Here is a 14,510-nt window from a genome sequence, read left to right as displayed (position 1 = left end):
TATTGTATCCAATTGAATAATTGAACAGTTTGAACTTATGGGATGGTTACCCTCCTCACCACTTGCTTCTACTAAAGATGAATGCTCCTATCATGTTGCTCTACAATTTGGACCCTCGATAGGGCCTTTGTAATGATACCAGACTGATATGCAAGCAATTTTACTCAAAGATGATAGAAGCACAAATCATTACAGGTAAAAACATTGAAGACAAGGTCTTTATTCTCAGAATAACATTCATATCAACTATGCTTCAATTGCCTTTGATATGAGAAGGAGACAATTTCCTATGAGGCTAGCTTTTGGTATGTCAATAAATAAGTCCCAAGAACAAACATTGATGAGTGTGTTAGGACTTTATTTGGTCGCATAAGTATTCACACATGGATAATTATATGTTGTTATGTCACGTATTAGATCATCTGATGCAGTGAAAGTGTGTGTAAAGGAATTGTGGAACATGAAAGCAACATAAAAGGTTCAAACGAAGTCTTCACAACCAATGTTGTCCATAAAGAGGTATTGCAAATAGCATGGAGAAGAATGTAAATGTAATCTATGCCCAAAAGGTATAGAACGAGCTATTGATACAACAACCTATAAACACTAGAGACTACATTTATAGATATCTCTATATCAATCAAGTAAGCATTTGAAAAGAGAACGTTTACAAAGATATTGCATATGCAATCTATGTTACCTTTTAATAAGTGTGAATGCTTTGAAGTTGATTGATGTTTCTTTTAGAATGACAATTATTTTATTGTGATGTGAAGACATGAAGTTAAATAGGAGTTGGTTGGCAAAATTCCTTCTTCAATTTATCTCTTACACTGACACTACCCTTACTGGTAATATTGAATTATTATGTATAAATCTATTTACATTTTATGGATTAAATAGTTGACATTAAGGTAAACCTACCATGTAAATCCACAATATAGAGTCCCTATCTATTGCTCAAAAGATGGTTCAAATTGTTGAGATGATTGTAGAAGCTTGATGAGTTCTAATTTATTTTTTTAACATTTAGATAAGCAAATGTTTTTCTTTTGACTTACTTTTATATACAGTGGCATTATTTATTTTTCTTACTTGGTTCGAAATACTGAATGTCCATAGAGAGAGAGAGAGAGAGAGAGAGAGACTGACCTCAAAATCTTATGTAAATGGCTAGTGTAATGTAGAGTCATATTTGATATCACAAGTACATATTGCTTAGAATGGATGCGACAAAAAGATCATTTTCATATATTTATGGTGATGAAAAAGATATTGAAGGAATTTTTATCAACGGTTGCTATATGATAGGTATCCATAATCAATTTAATTCTCGTGGCTCAATTGTAGACCCCGTTTTGGAAAGAACGAAGAACCTCATCTCTAATGATCGAACTATTAGAGAGCACATATGTATTACGATATAAAACTTACTTTTCATGTAACTTTTGTATTTTAATTTAAAAATATAAATTTTTATTGATATATTTTTTTACAACAAAGAATATATTTATTCTTTTGAACCTAGATTATTATTTGGTTTGTATAGTCGAAATACTTATATAGAGAGCTTTAGGCTCCTTGAAATTTATAGTCTAAGATTACAAAAGACTGCGAATCGGCTTTATATACATGTAATATTTGTAAACTATGAAAAACCTAAGAAGTTAGATTTTCAATGTATAGACACTGGCCATTACATAATTTTTCGATTTACTATCTATAAACTTATTCAAACGCCATTCATCTCAAATATTAATCCACCGAATGAGTTTTGTAAGATTTTACCTTTTTCTTTTTTTTTCTTTGAAAATTATATCTTACAATAGCTAATGTTATTATCTTAAATATATATTTTTAAGCAAATGGAGACGAGTATAGGCTTTCGTGGAGAGAGAATCCAATCTCTCAAAGATTCTTTTAATGCTTTGATCAAATGTGTTAAGATTGTCACCACTATATTGAGTTGAAATTCTATATGTATATTTATGTCAAGTTTGATGCTTTATTGAAAGAAAAGTAAGTGCTTTAAAAGCTCCTACATAGATATATATGGCAAGAATGGTGTGTTTATATATAGATTGCCAAGTTAAAAACCACGAGACCCAAAATGAACTTTGAATATAAAACTTATCTTTACTCACCCCCGAGGACGAGTCTGTTTATATATAGATTGCCAAGTTAAAAACCATGAATAATGAGACCCAAAATGGACTTCGAATATAAAACTTATCTTTACTCATCCCCGAGGACGAGTCTGTGTTTTTAGGCATACAAGAATACTCTTGCTCGTCATGGACGGGTCATGCCACTAGTGCTTAGTAAGAGCTTAACAACACAAGCATCCTAAACTCTCTAGGCACAACCTTTATCTAGGACCACAAGTAGTGCTTTATACGTTACGAAGTCAAAAAAGATGAAAGTATCCACTTTTTGCTTTTCTCATTTATAAAAATCAACACACAGTAAAAAAATATATTGAGCCATTGACCTATTGATGACAAAATTCTAAAATACACAATTATTAAAATTAGAAAATTTAGCAAGAAAACGGATTTCATATGTCACATGTTCTTTAGAGAGAGTGGACTTTTACTAGAAAATATTACATATGTCCTCATGCTTTAATAGAAGAAGATGCTTATACTCTTGCAAAATCAAGCTTCCCTTTGTTTGGTTTATCTCTGTTGTTATAAAAGTTACTCACATAATCTCCAAACAAAGTCTCTTTGAAGCAAGCAGAGCTATTGTGATCGACAAGCTCGGAGAGAGGTGCAATGTAGCAACCTCCCTTGGCCCTCTAAAGCAAGCAATGGACATCCTGCTTTTATCGGAGTTGGTCACCGCTCTATGTTCCACACTTTTGTATCTTCCATTACTCAGGATCTGCCAACAAAAAAAACGAGGTGAAAGATCACAATGGCATGTGGTCTAGAATCCAAAGTAATGCTAGTGTGAACAAAGAGAGAGTTAGAGAGATAGGTGTAGATGTGGGGTCACAAAAAGGATCACTTTATGAAATCATAGCCAAACTTAATGTGCTCCAAAATCTTCCCTAGCTGAAAATTGCTAAGACCTTCGCATGGCACGCTGAGTCAGATGAAATGTAAAAATGTGTCTCTCTCTCTCTTCCTCTCTTGTATGTGCTCACACGTACACACACTAGTGTCACGAGTCCATGTATATTGATATGTGTTACCTCTATTTGATCTCCTACGTTGACGACAAAGGAGTTGAGAACAGGTTTGACTGCCACCCACATATCACCCTTGCGCACCTGCAGCCCTATGACATTATTATGGTCAGGCTCCAAGATCGTAAGGCTAGAAATGTGAGACTAGGGTTCGGGCAAGCTGGGTAGTAGTTAAGAGCTACGATCACACGAGGGGTTGGCGGCAACTCCCTCTTTAGGCAGTTGTCGCTCACACCAAGGCTCTCAAATATAGCCCTGTAGATAGTGTCTCCAAGCTTCTCCATTTCTCTCTCATACTCTTGAAGAGCTTCTCTGCCATGATCAAATGGTTCAAGAGATATCACTGAACACATTAATAAAATATTTTCCCACCTTTGCGACCACACACACACACAAAAAAGATGAAAGTATCCACTTTTTGCTTTTCTCATTTATAAAAATCAACACACAGTAAAAAAATATATTGAGCCATTGACCTATTGATGACAAAATTCTAAAATACACAATTATTAAAATTAGAAAATTTAGCAAGAAAACGGATTTCATATGTCACATGTTCTTTAGAGAGAGTGGACTTTGACTAGAAAATATTACATATGTCCTCATGCTTTAATAGAAGAAGATGCTTATACTCTTGCAAAATCAAGCTTCCCTTTGTTTGGTTTATCTTTGTTGTTATAAAAGTTACTCACATAATCTCCAAACAAAGTCTCTTTGAAGCAAGCAGAGCTATTGTGATCGACAAGCTCGGAGAGAGGTGCAATGATAGCAACCTCCCTTGGCCCTCTAAAGCAAGCAATGGACATCCTGCTTTTCTGGGAGTTGGTCACCGCTCTATGTTCCACACTTTTGTATCTTCCATTACTCAGGATCTGCAACAAAAAAAACAAGGTGAAAGATCACAATGGCATGTGGTCTAGAATCCAAAGTAATGCTAGTGTGAACAAAGAGAGAGTTAGAGAGATTTCTAAAAATTCAACCGGATGCTTCCCCTCCTTGGGGGGCCACGGAGGGGCAGCCATATGGTGAGGAAGCTAGCGCCATTGGGTCGGCGTCTCCACATCTTCTTCAATGGTACCTGCAATGGCCGCAGTGGATTTGGCACAGGGCTTTCTCATTAACTGTCATGGTCCATATTTTCATTTGAGGTTAAGTCTCCACCACCTTTCATTCAGCTGTGTCTTCTCGAGCAGAAAACGGAGGTGATGCACTGGCAACATGTGTCTCACACACACACGTATATTAAAGGACACTCGTGGTGGCTTCCAAGGGTATTTTTGTAAGTTAATGTAGTGGTAACAATGGGTGATTGAGACTCCTACGGTTATTTTCCTTCTTGTATCATTTTTTTTTTGTGTGTGTGTGTGGTCGCAAAGGTGGGAAAATATTTTATTAATGTGTTCAGTGATATCTCTTGAACCATTTGATCATGGCAGAGAAGCTCTTCAAGAGTATGAGAGAGAAATGGAGAAGCTTGGAGACACTATCTACAGGGCTATATTTGAGAGCCTTGGTGTGAGCGACAACTGCCTAAAGAGGGAGTTGCCGCCAACCCCTCGTGTGATCGTAGCTCTTAACTACTACCCAGCTTGCCCGAACCCTAGTCTCACATTTCTAGCCTTACGATCTTGGAGCCTGACCATAATAATGTCATAGGGCTGCAGGTGCGCAAGGGTGATATGTGGGTGGCAGTCAAACCTGTTCTCAACTCCTTTGTCGTCAACGTAGGAGATCAAATAGAGGTAACACATATCAATATACATGGACTCGTGACACTAGTGTGTGTACGTGTGAGCACATACAAGAGAGGAAGAGAGAGAGAGACACATTTTTACATTTCATCTGACTCAGCGTGCCATGCGAAGGTCTTAGCAATTTTCAGCTAGGGAAGATTTTGGAGCACATTAAGTTTGGCTATGATTTCATAAAGTGATCCTTTTTGTGACCCCACATCTACACCTATCTCTCTAACTCTCTCTTTGTTCACACTAGCATTACTTTGGATTCTAGACCACATGCCATTGTGATCTTTCACCTCGTTTTTTTTGTTGGCAGATCCTGAGTAATGGAAGATACAAAAGTGTGGAACATAGAGCGGTGACCAACTCCGATAAAAGCAGGATGTCCATTGCTTGCTTTAGAGGGCCAAGGGAGGTTGCTACATTGCACCTCTCTCCGAGCTTGTCGATCACAATAGCTCTGCTTGCTTCAAAGAGACTTTGTTTGGAGATTATGTGAGTAACTTTTATAACAACAGAGATAAACCAAACAAAGGGAAGCTTGATTTTGCAAGAGTATAAGCATCTTCTTCTATTAAAGCATGAGGACATATGTAATATTTTCTAGTCAAAGTCCACTCTCTCTAAAGAACATGTGACATATGAAATCCGTTTTCTTGCTAAATTTTCTAATTTTAATAATTGTGTATTTTAGAATTTTGTCATCAATAGGCCAATGGCTCAATATATTTTTTTTACAGTGTGTTGATTTTTATAAATAAGAAAAGCAAAAAGTGGATACTTTCATCTTTTTTGACTTCGTAACGTATAAAGCACTACTTGTGGTCCTAGATAAAGGTTGTGCCTAGGTAGTTTAGGATGCTTGTCATTAATTGTTGTTAAGCTCTTACTAAGCACTAGTGCTCATCATCCCAAGAGGGACAATCAGTACAAGGAATGCAGGGGGCCTGACATGCTTCAATCGGGACCAGAGATTTCATGCAGGAAAGCCGCCATGCAACCCCCCCACTGCATGAGCACCACGTCACACCTTCCCCTTACTTAGGTTTGGATAACCTAACCTTCGGGCACTTTCATTCATTTGAAGAGGCCATATCTTGTATTGCATGAAAGATCTTACATTCCTCCTATCGTTTCTTTTCCTAACCTCTGATTGTTTGACCTAGTTGCCTGTATCTATCCTAGTGTGACTCCACCATGTTAAAATCTCCAAGCATAATAATTGGAGAATTAAATCTCTTCAGAGATGTCCAAAGCCCAGGTATGGATCCTATAGGACCCGAGGCATATAGAGATACCACTATAAATACATCCTCCCCCATGTCCATTTAAACAACAATCCATCTATGGAGAGGGTCTACTTGTACCTCCTTTATGTAAGTGGCCAATGTTACATCAATTCCAAGGGCTGTTTCCCCACTTCCCTGCTGCGGATGGTTTCACTAACCATCCGCGATTCTTGGATGATATACATAGATTTCTTTGCAATACATCTCCAATAACTTTGATTTCTGTTAGGCAAATAAAAGAGGTTTTTAAACCTATTTGCCGCATCCAATCTTTAATAATACGAGGTCTTATTTCATCAGTTAGACCTTTTGTGTTCACTGTTGAAGGATAGAGCTGTAATATTGTTTAACATTAGGTTTTAGGAGTTTTGGATGGAGGTTTCTCATTGGGCTTAGGGGTTTTCTCATTTGCGGCTAGGGATTGCATCCCTCCCACTTGTGAATGTCTCCTTTTGGAGGAGCCTAAGTCACCCAAGCTGCCATTCCTAATACCTTGCTTTATAGAAGCAAAGGAGGCATTCTTTATGTTTTCTCCAGGGAGAATATCCTCTTCTGCTTGTAAAGGAAGAAGTTGATCTTCCTGGACATTTTCCTGGAAGGCCATGTCCTCCACCTCCCAAGCCAAGCAAAGCCATCTTGTCTTGCCTCAACCTGTGAGCTCGGCACATATTCCTCATCTTCTTTAGAGCTCTCCTCCCTTGGTTGGGAAGGTTCAACAATATTCATTAGGAGGGGGGTAAAACGATTGTTTTGTTTTACCTTTGGGTTACCTTTTGGAAGCCAAATTCTATTGAAGGGTTTATTTCTTCTACCCACATTTTGAAAGCCTTGGTTATCATTCTTTGTGGAGCTCTTCTGTTCCTCCGGTTTAGGAGGAGGTGAGGGAAACTTAATAGGAAAATTTCTTATGAAGTGGTCCTTAGCCCCGTAGTGGAAGCATGTGTTTATAAACTATAGGTTGGTTAATGGAGTATCCACTCCCTGGTGAGATTGTTAAGTTGGTTGGAAAATCTTGATTTATGTCCATCTCAATAACAGCTTGAGGGTGCCAATGAGGATTAAGATCATATGTGGGTCTAATCCCTAGCAATCTCCCAAGAGGGTTCACTATGAGTTTCAAAAGTGGACATAAATGCAGAAGTAAATTGGGGAGCTTTGCACAAATGGGCACCAGAGAGGGTCTAGGACCCAATAGAATGCGCAGGAACACTACTGGAGACCTTGGTCCAAAACACAGACCCACTACCGCTCTAGCATGGTAAGAAAAATTCCACTCATTCAGCAAATCTTCAGGTAATGAGACAGAAAGCTTCTTACCAATTCCAGGTTTGGGATGCCATATTTGGGGTTGTAGATTGCATAGAAATCTATTTCTTGTTCTGAAGATGGATGAAAGTGCCCGAAGGTTAGGTTATCCAAACCTAAGTAAGGGGAAGGTGTGACGTGGTGCTCATGCAGTGGGGGGGTTGCATGGCGGCTTTCCTGCATGAAATCTCTGGTACCGATTGAAGCATGTCAGGCCCCCTGCATTCCTTGTACTGATTGTCCCTCTTGGGATGATGAGCCCTCTAAATGAAGTTGCGTTCCTTGTACTGATTGCCACGCCTGGGGGGACAATGAGCCTTCCACAAGAGAAATTGGTTGTATTGGTTTGGGGGATGGCTGCTTGGAAGTTGGTCTGGGGGTGCCCGAACCGGAACCCCCTGGTTTCACTATGGGGGAACCCCCCGGGCCAGAGCGCATAAACAATAGTCTTCGTCCGTACAGTTTACCCGTTGCCTCCAAAAACCTAATTAAGCGGTTTTTCCTTGCAGTGTGTTAGCCCAATTCATATTAGAGCTGACGGAGGTCAAAATTTCCATTTAGGATTACTTATGAGTTAAGCTTCTCTGAAAAAAGCTTGCTTGACTTGAGTGTTTTTTTTTTGAATAATACAAATCCTCTTTCCGATTTTTTTTTTTAAAGAAATTTTGGGATTTTTAGTTGGCAAAAACATATCGTGATCACTAAGGCCTTCGTAGTGTTTTGTCTTCTCCCTCTGTTTCTGCTTCTTCCCCATTCTATAGCCCTGTAGGATATGGCCGCCTCATGCCATGACTCTAGCTTCTCCAATGAATCACGTCTAATAGGCGTAAAGGAGCTTGTGGATGGGGGCGTCCTTCACGTTCCAGCTCGGTACATCATGCCGGAGCAGCAGAGAGTTGGAGCCTCTCGCGTGATGGAAGAGGAAGATGAGTATAAGATCCCCGTCGTGGATCTGAGAAGCTTGTTGGAGGGGAGCGACCAGGCGGCAGGAGCGGAGGCGGTAGAGCAAATCGGGCGGGCGTGTGAGGAGTGGGGGTTTTTCCAGGTAAGCAAGAAGAGCCTGCACTGCACACGTGTGGCGAATAGGTGATGGGGTGGGGCTTAGCCATGATATATGTGTAACGCAGGTGATAAATCATGGGGTGCCTGCGGTTGTGATTGAGCGAATACGGGCAGCAGCGCAGGGCTTCTTTGAGCTGCCCGTGGAGGAACGCATGAAATATCACCACCAGGACTTGAGCGCAGCGCTGGATTATTCGCTGAGCTTCAACCCTGCCTTGCCCCAGGCTTGGGGCTGGAATGAGGTCTTCAACATCCGCCGCCTTCCAGACCGATCCTTGGACGGCTTCCTTCAGGCACCCATCATTTTCAGGCGAGCATTTCTCTACTTAAAAAATCAGTGTGGTGATTGAGAGTCCTAAGGTTAAGACTCCTAAGGTTATTTTCCTTCTTGTATCATTTTTTTTTTTGTGTGTGTGTGTGTGGGGGTGGTCGCAAAGGTGGGAAAATATTTTATTAACGTGTTCAGTGATATCTCTTGAATCATTTGATCATGGCAGAGAAGCTCTTCAAGAGTATGAGAGAGAAATGGAGAAGCTTGGAGACACTATCTACAGGGCTATATTCGAGAGCCTTGGTGTGAGCGAGAAATGCCTAAAGAGGGAGTTGCCGCCAACCCCTCGTGTGATCGTAGCTCTTAACTACTACCCAGCTTGCCCGAACCCTAGTCTCACCTTAGGAACCCCTGGCCACTCCGACATTTCTAGCCTTACGATCTTGGAGCCCGACCATGATGTCATAGGGCTGCAGGTGCGCAAGGGTGATATGTGGGTGGCAGTCAAACCTGTTCTCAACTCCTTTGTCGTCAACGTAGGAGATCAAATAGAGGTAACACACTCGTGGCACTAGTGTGTGTGTACGTGTGAGCATACAAGAGAGGGAGAGAGGAAGAGATAGACACATTTTTACATTTCATCTGACTCGTGTTTTTTTGCGTGCCATGCGAAGGTCTTAGTGTTCACTTGCAATTTCTAGCTATGGAAGATTTTGGAGCACATTAAGTTTGGCTATGATTTCATAAAGTGACCCCACATCTACACCTATCTCTCTAACTCTCTCTTTGTTCACACTAGCATTACTTTGGATACTAGACCACATGCCATTGTGATCTTTCACCTTGTTTTTTTTGTTGCAGATCCTGAGTAATGGAAGATACAAAAGTGTGGAACATAGAGCGGTGACCAACTCCCAGAAAAGCAGGATGTCCATTGCTTGCTTTAGAGGGCCAAGGGAGGTTGATATCATTGCACCTCTCTCCGAGCTTGTCGATCACAATAGCTCTGCTTGCTTCAAAGAGACTTTGTTTGGAGATTATGTGAGTAACTTTTATAACAACAAAGATAAACCAAACAAAGGAAAGCTTGATTTTGCAAGAGTATAAGTATCTTCTTCTATTAAAGCATGAGGACATATGTAATATTTTCTAGTAAAAGTCCACTCTCTCTAAAGAACATGTGACATATGAAATCCGTTTTTTTGCTAAATTTTCTAATTTTAATAATTGTGTATTTTAGAATTTTGTCATTAATAGGTCAATGGCTCAATATATTTTTTTACAGTGTGTTGATTTTTATAAATGAGAAAAGCAAAAAGTGGATACTTTCATCTTTTTTGACTTCATAACGTATAAAGCACTACTTGTGGTTCTAGATAAAGGTTGTGCCTAGATAGTTTAGGATACTTCATGTTCTCATGTTACCATCTTCACATAATAGCAGGTCAGTGGTCACCTAAGAAGATTTTTTATGCCCGACAAAGATAACTTTTTTAGGCCCTTGTGAAAGCTTTGTGAATATAACATGTGATCATAAGATTTTTTGTGTTATTAACATATGTTATTAACATGTTCACATGTTCTCGTTTACGTCAGTGAAATCCCTGGTCTCATGGTTTTTAACTTGGCAATCTATATATAAACAGACTCGTCCTCGGGGGTAAGTAAAGATAAGTTTTATATTCGAAGTTCATTTTGGGTCTCATGGTTTTTAACTTGGCAATCTATATATAAACACACCATGCTTGTCATAAACATCTATGTAGGAGCTTTTAAAGCACTTACTTTTCTTTCAATAAAGCATCAAACTTGACATAAATATACATATGGAATTTCAACTCAATATAGTGGTGACAATCTTAACACGTTTAATCAAAGCATTAAAAGAAAATTTGAGATTGGATTCTCTCTCCATGGAAGCTTATACTCATCTCCATTTGTTTAAAAAATATATTTAAGATAATAACATTAGCTATTGTAAGATATAATTTTCAAAGAAAAAAGAAAAAGAAAAAGGTAAAATCTTACAAAACTCATTTGGTGGATCAATATTTGAGACGAATGGCGTTTGAATAAGTTAGATAGTAAATCGAAAAATTATGTAATGGCCAGAGTCTATATATTGAAAATCTGACTTCTTAGATTTTTCATAGTTTATAAATATTACATGTATATAAAGTCGATTCGCAGTTTTTTGCAATCTTAGATTATAAATTTCAAGGAACCTAAAGCTCTCTATATAAGTATTTCGACTATACAAACTTAATAATAATCTAGGTTCAAAAGAATAAATATATTCTTTGTTGTAAAAATATATATCAATAATAATTTATATTTTTAAATTAAAATACAAAAGTTACATGAAAAGTAAGTTTTTATATCGTAATACATATGTGCTCTCTAATAGTTCGATCATTAGAGATGAGGTTCTTTGTTCTTTCCAAAACCGAAGTACAATTGAGCCACGAGAATTAAATAGATTATGGATAAGTAAAGATAAGTTTTATATTTGGAGTCTATTTTGGGTCTCATGGTTTTTAATTTGGCAATCTATACATAAACACACTATGCTTGCCATATATATCCATGTAGGAGCTTTTAAAGCACTTACTTTTCTTTTAATAAAGCATCAAACTTGACATAAATATATACATATGGAATTTCAACTCAATATAGTGGTGACAATCTTAATACGTTTGATTAAAGCATTAAAAGAATCTTTGAGAGATTGGATTCTCTCCATGGAAGCCTATACTCATCTCCATTTGTTTAAAAAATATATTTAAGATAATAACATTAGCTATTGTAAGATATAATTTTTTTTTAAAAAGAAAAAAGGTAAAATCTTACAAACTCGGGGGGTCACTCGTATAAATATGTAAGTATCACGTGGGTTCAACAGAAGGACATTTTAAATATTTAAAACTTACAAAAATATATTTACAAAGGATTTATTTATTGTATTTTAAAAAAAATTACAGATTTGAATAGGAAAGGATACATTATATTCACTAAAAAATTCACAGATAAGGGACTTTTTAAATAGGCCTTGAACGCACGTGATATAGAGGATTTACATATAGTGACCTCCCCGAGCTTACAAAACTCATTTGGTGGATCAATATTTGAGACGAATGGCGTTTGAATAAGTTTATAGATAGTAAATTGAAAAATTATGTAATGGCCAGCGTCTATATATTGAAAATCTAACTTCTTAGGTTTTTTATAGTTTACAAATATTACATGTATATAAAGTCAATTCGAAGTCTTTTGCAATCTTAGATTATAAATTTCAAGGAACCTAAAGCTCTCTGTATTAGTATTTCGACTATCCAAACCTAATAATAATCTAAGTTCAAAAGAATAAATATATTCTTTGTTGTAAAAATATATATTAATAATAATTTATATTTTTAAATTAAAACGTAAAAGTTACATGAAAAGTAAGTTTTTATATCGTAATACATATGTGCTCTCTAATAGTTCGATCATTAGAGATGAGGTTCTTTGTTCTTTTCAAAACGGGGGTCTACAATTGAGCCATGAGAATTAAATAGATTATGGATACCTATCATATAGCAACCGTTGATAAAAATACCTTCAATATCTTTTTCATCACCATAAATATCTGAAAATGATCTTTTTGTCTCATCCATTCTAAGCAATATACTTGTGATATCAAATATGACTCTACATTACACTAGCCATTTACATAAGATTTTGAGGTCAGTCTCTCTCTCTCTCTCTCTCTCTCTCTCTCTCTCTCTCTCTCTCTCTCTCTCTCTCGCTCTCTATGGACATTCAGTATTTCGAGCCAAGTAAGAAAAATAAATAATGCCACTGTATATAAAAGTAAGTCAAAAGAAAAACATTTGGTTATCTAAATGTTAAAAGAATAAATTCGAACTCATCAAGCTTGTACAATCATCTCAACAATTTGAACCATCTTTTGAGCAATAGATGGGGACTCTATATTGTGGATTTACATGGTGGGTTTACCTTAATGCCAACTATTTAATCCATACAATGTAAGTAGATTTATACATCTCAATAATTCAATATTACCGGTAAGGGTAGCGTCAGTGTGTGTAAGAGATAAATTGAAGGAATTTTGCCAACCAACTCCTATTTAACTTCATATTGTCTTCACATCACAATAAAATAATTGTCATTCTAAAAGAAACATCAATCAACTTCAAGGCATTCACACTTATTAAAAGGTAACATAGATTGCATATGTCATATCTTTGTAAACATTCTCTTTTCAAATGCTTACTTGATTGATATAGAGATATCTATCTATAAATGCAGTCTCTAGCGTTTATAGGTTATTGTATCAATAGCTTGTTCTATACCTTTTGGGCATAGATTATATTTACATTCTTCTGCATGCTATTTGCGTTCTATTCTCCCGTGACCTTGATTGAAGGGGAGAATGGTAGTGGTACCATTCTCAGGTCCTCTCATCCCATCACCTTGAAGGGAAGAATGACACCACTTCCTTTGTCCCTTATGTTCAAGGAAGAATGGCAGTGGTGCCATTTTTAAGGCCTCTCATCACCTTGAAGGGGGAATGGCACCGGTGTCATTCTCCCTTACATTCAACGAAGAATAGCAGTGGCAGTGGTGATATTCTCAACGCATCCCATGAATTTGATTGAAGGGGAGAATGGCACTACTACCATTCTTAGGGCCTTCCATCACCTGAAAGTGGAGAATGGCACCACTTCCATACTCAAGACCTTCCATTGCATCATCTTGAAAGGTAGAATGGCACCACTACCATTCTCTCTTACGTTCTTCCAAGGTGCATTAAAAATTAATTGAAAATGTGTATAAGGGACCTTAGCCTAAGGGTCTACATTTTAAGAAATTTTTGGATTATGGTCCAATTAAGGTTCCAATGGGTCAATTGGATTAATCCAAGTTCTCGGATGAGATAAATCCAAAAGAATAAAAGAAAATACCCAAAAATGAGTAAGTGCTCACATAAGATGAAGAGTTGAATGAGTAAAAGGTTTATTAGTTAAAAATTATGAGATATTACTAAAAAAATGAGATATTTTAGAATAATGATGCATTTTTGATACCTTGGTAAGGAGAGGGGGACTCTTGAGACAGATACCTATTTCACATGTGTGGAAGGGTTTTTAATTCAAAAAAATTATGATATTTTTATCTCTCCTTTCTCTTGGATCAAACTAAATAAAAAAGGGAGCCAAACTGGTCCAAATCTTGTCCAAATTGAGTCAAACTGAACCTGAAAAATTCTAGAACCCCGTTGGACTTGGTTAGTGTCCTCCCTCACCTATAAATAGACCCTTAGTCTTTTGAAAAAAAATAGAGCTATACTATGCCAGTATTATATTAAAATAATCATATTTTCTATTATCCTTTAAATTTTTCTCTCTCTTGGGAGCTTGGAGCTCTCTCTCTCTACAACTCTTGGAGTTGCTCTTCTCCTCTTGGTGGACCAATTGATTGGTCGGGGGCTTCACTGCAATTAAAGAATCAAGCCAAACCTGGTTTATCAAAAATTTATCTTTTAACATTTAATTACTTGGATCTCAAATATCATGGGAATTTCTCTTTTTGAATAAAAATCAATTTACCAAAATTTACTCTTTTCTTATAAACAATTAATTATGCAT

The 14,510-nt window shown here is 37.2% G+C and overlaps 3 protein-coding genes across 3 annotated transcripts; 2 read left to right on the top strand and 1 right to left on the bottom strand.

The window, feature by feature from the left end:
- Positions 1-2,454: 2,454 nt before the first annotated feature.
- Positions 2,455-3,999, bottom strand: LOC147605451 (1-aminocyclopropane-1-carboxylate oxidase-like). The gene is made up of 4 exons (XM_086793322.1): positions 3,899-3,999; positions 3,427-3,505; positions 3,200-3,337; positions 2,455-2,886 (listed from the first exon to the last, which is right to left on the bottom strand). The coding sequence occupies exons 1-4, from the start codon at positions 3,997-3,999 to the stop codon at positions 2,704-2,706; spliced, it is 501 nt and encodes a 166-aa protein (XP_086649448.1). The 3' UTR covers positions 2,455-2,703.
- An 807-nt stretch (positions 4,000-4,806) lies between these two features.
- On the top strand, positions 4,807-5,673 carry LOC147605450 (S-norcoclaurine synthase 1-like). The gene is made up of 2 exons (XM_086793271.1): positions 4,807-4,935; positions 5,249-5,673. The coding sequence occupies exons 1-2, from the start codon at positions 4,873-4,875 to the stop codon at positions 5,429-5,431; spliced, it is 246 nt and encodes an 81-aa protein (XP_086649397.1). The 5' UTR covers positions 4,807-4,872; the 3' UTR covers positions 5,432-5,673.
- A 2,525-nt stretch (positions 5,674-8,198) lies between these two features.
- LOC147605449 (feruloyl CoA ortho-hydroxylase F6H1-2-like) lies at positions 8,199-10,104 on the top strand. The gene is made up of 4 exons (XM_086793551.1): positions 8,199-8,571; positions 8,654-8,898; positions 9,086-9,413; positions 9,721-10,104. The coding sequence occupies exons 1-4, from the start codon at positions 8,299-8,301 to the stop codon at positions 9,964-9,966; spliced, it is 1,092 nt and encodes a 363-aa protein (XP_086649677.1). The 5' UTR covers positions 8,199-8,298; the 3' UTR covers positions 9,967-10,104.
- The last annotated feature ends 4,406 nt before the right edge of the window (positions 10,105-14,510 follow it).

This window comes from Cibotium barometz, chromosome 59 (assembly GCF_041138505.1).
Source record: "Cibotium barometz isolate CiBa-2024 chromosome 59, ASM4113850v1, whole genome shotgun sequence".
In the NCBI taxonomy this organism is placed as follows: Eukaryota; Viridiplantae; Streptophyta; class Polypodiopsida; order Cyatheales; family Cibotiaceae; genus Cibotium; species Cibotium barometz.
This window is presented reverse-complemented; position numbering and strand designations above follow the sequence as displayed.